The sequence below is a fragment of the Notolepis coatsorum genome, assembly GCF_963971535.1.
Source record: "Notolepis coatsorum genome assembly, chromosome: 13".
NCBI lineage: Eukaryota > Metazoa > Chordata > Actinopteri > Aulopiformes > Paralepididae > Notolepis > Notolepis coatsorum.
The window spans coordinates 36,034,281-36,039,280 of NC_140177.1; the positions used below are offsets into that span (position 1 = coordinate 36,034,281).

General features: G+C 41.6%; 1 protein-coding gene across 1 annotated transcript in view; it reads right to left on the bottom strand.

The window, feature by feature from the left end:
• Positions 1 to 5,000, bottom strand: part of ctnnd2b (catenin (cadherin-associated protein), delta 2b) — a gene marked incomplete at both ends in the record, with an annotated part of 213,541 nt that overhangs the window by 25,263 nt on the left and 183,278 nt on the right. The window contains one exon of the mRNA XM_084327635.1: positions 2,480 to 2,662. Within this exon, the coding sequence (XP_084183761.1) occupies positions 2,480 to 2,662 (183 nt within the window). The remainder of the gene's footprint in view (positions 1 to 2,479; positions 2,663 to 5,000) is intronic.

The following is a 5,000-nucleotide window of genomic DNA, read 5'->3' on the forward strand; positions in this document are numbered from 1 at the left end:
ATATATATATATCCACATCTGTCTGTACCTGCATATAATAAAGATACTATATCTATATCTGTACATATCCCTCACCTACTCTTACTAGTTACACTCTGCTGGCTAGTATGACTTATATTGCTGTACATATTAATACTACAACCCTGTACATAATGTAATCTAATCTAATTTAATACCAAGACCGTTTACTTACTAGCGAGATGCCCTATGACTTGCTCTGTTAATATGGTCGTGAATATGCATGTTGGTGGCTGGACCTCAGTTCTGAGACCATGATGAGTATCAATAAAACAAGCAGAGTACTTATGAATATTCATGAGGGCTTCGACACGCTGCAGTGCCCTTTCAGACCACAAACTGGACTACAAGTAACCGCTTTCTTCCTCTCACTCTAAGAGTCAATATAAAGAAATCCTGTAGAGGTTTCCTAGAATTTCATAGAATTTAAAGATCCATGAAATTAAATGTAATACTTCTTTCTCCTCTATTTGACCACGTTTGTCTGCATCTAGTTCTCATTTATTTACAAAAAAGTCACATCAATAATTTCCTTTTTATTTTCGTCTTAGAAATTCTTTGTTTTGGGGCGGGTGGGTGGCACAGCGGACTAAGCGCTTGTCACCAACGCGAGAGACACTGGTATCGAATCCGGCTGTCAGCCTTGCCTCCGGCTTGGCCGGCCGTCATACTGGCTCAATTGGCAGAGTCAGCGGGAGGGAAGCCGGTGGGGTGGTATTCTGGTCGTTGTAAACAGCGACTCCTACAGGTGAGGAAGGGAGATGGTGAGGGTAGTGTGAGCCTCCCACACATTACACCTCACCAATCAGAGTCCGCGCTGGCAGGTGAAAAGATGCTGCTGGCTGTCTCCTATGTCTCGGAGGAAGCATCTGACTTCAGGGCTCCCTAGACCGACCAGTGGGGGGCACATGCGAGCAACGACCAGGAAGGGGAGGGGGGAGTGTTGTGAAGAAGGCACGACAACGCCTCTACTTCCTCAGGCGCCTAAGGAAGTTCCAAGTCAGTCAGAAGATCCTTAGGAACTTCTACTCATGTACAATAGAGAGCATCCTGACCGGCAACATCACCTCCTGGTTGGGAATAGCACTGCACAAGACCGTAGCAGACTACAAAGAGTGACACGTTCAGCCGAACGCACAATTAGAGGGGGGCTTCCCACCCTCCAGAACATTTACAACAAGCGGTGCAAGGGGAAGGCTAAGAGAATTATTAAGGACTCGAGCCACCCGAACAACTGCCTCTTTGAACTGCTGCCGTCAGGCAAGCGATACCGGAGTCTTATGGCGAGCACAGAAAGACTCAGAAGGAGCTTCTATCCCCAGGCCATCAGGCTGCTAAACGAACAATAATCGCTAAACGAACAATAATCACTATGCAACAACCATCAAATGCACACAGCACACACACCCAGCAAGCACACACTCACTCAAACAAACAACACACTGCAGCACCCACTCTCCACACTTTAGATCACACAAACACACTTACACTTTATATTTATTGATAAAGGATTTGCACTACAACTCGTACACCTACTGTGAATTGTACCTAAACTGCACCTCGTCCATTTATGCCTTGCACTATATAGTATTGTATATTAGTACACTGCACAGTATTGTATATTGTATGGTAACTACGTCTACGAACATTGTACATATGTCTAAACTGAACACTGTGACCTCTTTTTTTACTTCTAATTTTTACTATGTTTTTATTTCATACTTATCTTGTCATGCACAGTCTCTGGAGCGCAACAGTAAGAAGCATTTTGTACAAAAGTATTCTGTACTTCTGTATGACAACTATTAAAGAAACTTGAACTTGAATTGGCATCACGACAATAAATTGGGATGGGAGAAAAACATAGAAAAAAACAGGAGGAGAAAAAGTTAATAAAAAAAAGAAATCCTTTGTTTTCTGCTGCTGGTGTAATCTGTTCATTTGTATATTTTTTTCTCGTTATTTTAATTATTTTAATTATACGTTGACGTTAAAGGTGCTATAGATAATAGATCATAGATAATAGAGTAATCATTTAAATTATGAATAATACATCCACAGAGCTTTTAGAAAGGTGCAAAACAAAAGGTGTTGCTTTTCCCCCATGGAATTGATTAATTTATCATTGAAATTTTTTTCGCGGCCATGTCCCTTCTTCTTATAAAGGGGGGTGTGGCAGTGGGAGTGGCCTACATGATCATGCCAATTCTTCTTATAAAGGGGGTGTGGTAGGTGGGGGAGTGGCCTACCTGGTCATGTCCCTTCTTCTTCTAAATGGGGCGTTGCAGTGGGAGTGGCCTACCTGGTCATGTCCCTTCGTCTTCTAAATGGGGCGTTGCAGTGGGAGTGGCCTACCTGGTCAAGTCCATTCTTCTTCTAAAGGGGGCGTGGGAGTGGGAGTGGCCTACCTGGTCAAGTCCATTCTTCTTCTAAAGGGGCGGTGGTAGTGGGAGTGGCCTACCTGGTCATGTCCCTTCTTCTTCTTTTTCTTCTTGCCCCAGCAGCCTGAGCTCTCTGCATCCTTCCCACCAGCGTCACACAGCAGGCCATCCAGCTCCTCCGACCCCCCCTGCTGGCCGTGGGCCGTCTCTGCAGCTAGACGATATGACAGGTTCCTCAGGATGCAAACACAGTTCTCTATGGTCTGGAGAGAGAGAGAGAGAGAGAGAGAAGGGGGGGGGATGAGAGAGATAAAGAGAGAGAGAAGGGGGGGTGAGAGAAATAAAGAGAGAGGGGGGTGAGAGAGAGAGAGAGAGGAAGAGAGAGAGAGAGAGAGAGAGAGAGAGAGAGAGAGAGAGAGAGAGAGAGAGAGAGAGAGAGAGAGAGAGAGAGAGAGAGACAGAAGGGGGTAGGGGGGTATTTAGACAAAAGAGATATTTAGACTATATTCAGGGACTGTTTCCAGACCAGCTAGCACACCATAAACACACACACACACACACACACACACACACACACACACACACACACACACACACTCACACACACACACACCACACACACACACACAAAACTACATGTACTGTATCCTACACTAACAGTGCACACACACATCTCTACATGAAGACAGAAACAGAGGAGTACACACACACACACGCACGCACGCACACACACACACACACACACACACACACACACACACACACGCGCACACACACACACGCGCTGGCGGGTATAGCTAATCCTATTGTAGGTCAGCAGACTTTGATCTTGGGGAGGATTTATGTGGATTAAAACCATCACATCTACTTCTGAGTCTTTCAGCTGGACATAACAAACAGCCTACACACACACATGCAACTGGACACGTGCCTACGTGTGCACCCTTGGAGCAGACATACAGCTCAGACAGCTCTCAGACGGACACACATGCAGATTCATCATCAGACGTGTCCGCGTGTCTATCTACAGTCTACACAGTAAGTTGTTTTATATGCCGCTTAAAGTAAAATGAAACAAAATTAAATAAAATATGCGATTAGTGCACACAGGTCTGTGTGTATGTAGCCTACCCCTGCTGTGCACCTCAATAACAATATATACTGTACCATCTTCAGCAAACCATTTAATTTGTATAGCATTGATATATTTGATATATTTGTATATCAACGATTTGATAGATTTTTCTATGTGTGTGTGTCTGTGTTTGTGTGTCTGTATATGTGTGTGTATGTACTGTATGTGTGTATGTGTGTATGTATGTATGTATGTATGTATGTATGTATGTATGTATGTATGTATGTATGTATGTATGTATGTATGTATGTATGTATGTATGTATGTATGTATGTATGTATGTATGTATGTATGTATGTGTGTATGTATGTGTATGTGTATTAGGGCTGTAACGGTACACAGAAGCCACGGTTCGGTACGTACCTCGGTATTGGGGTCACGGTTCGGTACAACAGATTTTTTTTTATTTTTTATATATTATATTTATGATAATAATAATAATTATTATTAAATAGAATAATTTTCTATAGGCTTGCCGTGGTAGTCAGTGATACTGGTGTCATTCTGTGTTCAGGCATCCATTTGCCTACTGCCCCTTTAACAACTTATCCTTGCGCATCCTTAAGTTTCAGTTTCACTTCCAGAGAGAATTAACTTCACGACGAGACTGAAGACTAGACCGTAGAGAACAGATGACATGTTACTTACAACAATGGCAGAGGATTATTTGGATTTAAACTAGGGCTGGGCGATATGGCCTAAATATGATATCACGATATTTTCTGACCTTTCGGCGATACACGATACACATCACGATGTTTTTCCTTTTTTCCCCAAACAATTCATTATGAGGCTTACCAAGACAGTATTTGAGTTTGCAAGCGAACATTAAAGACAAAAGACTCATGCATTTAGCATTTTTATATTATATATTAGATTTAGATTATTGGATTCTTAGATTATATATTTAGCATTTTAGCCTTTCGTTTTTTAGATTATATATTAGATTAGATTTAGATGATTAGATTACATATTGTAACTATTTATTTATTTACATGTATGTATACATTTATTATTTGAACGGCTTAAGGCTATATCTGTACTTGATGTTTGTTTGTTGTGTTGCATACTTGAAATAAACTTCAATCAAATCAACCCCCCCCCCCCCTTACAAACAAAAACCTGTGTTTAACCTAGCCATCTATAAAACATCATGATAAAACTGTGAAACAAATGTCCTGCTCCCCTAAAGAAAGAAATACATAGCATTAGCAAACATGACTCAGTTATCCAATAGTGCTGCTGCTTTTTATTTTGTTAAAATATTTTAGTTAATAAGACTAAAAGACTACAATATATATGACTACAAGGGCCAGAAGCCGACTTCATGACGGCTTCCTGTCCTCGCATTCCATTTCCGGTTTTCCGGTTAACGTTACATTTTCAACAACAGATTGCTGCTAATTAAACACTTCATGGAAACGGAGTAACGTTAACGTTATGTCGAGTTCATACGTGTAGTGTAG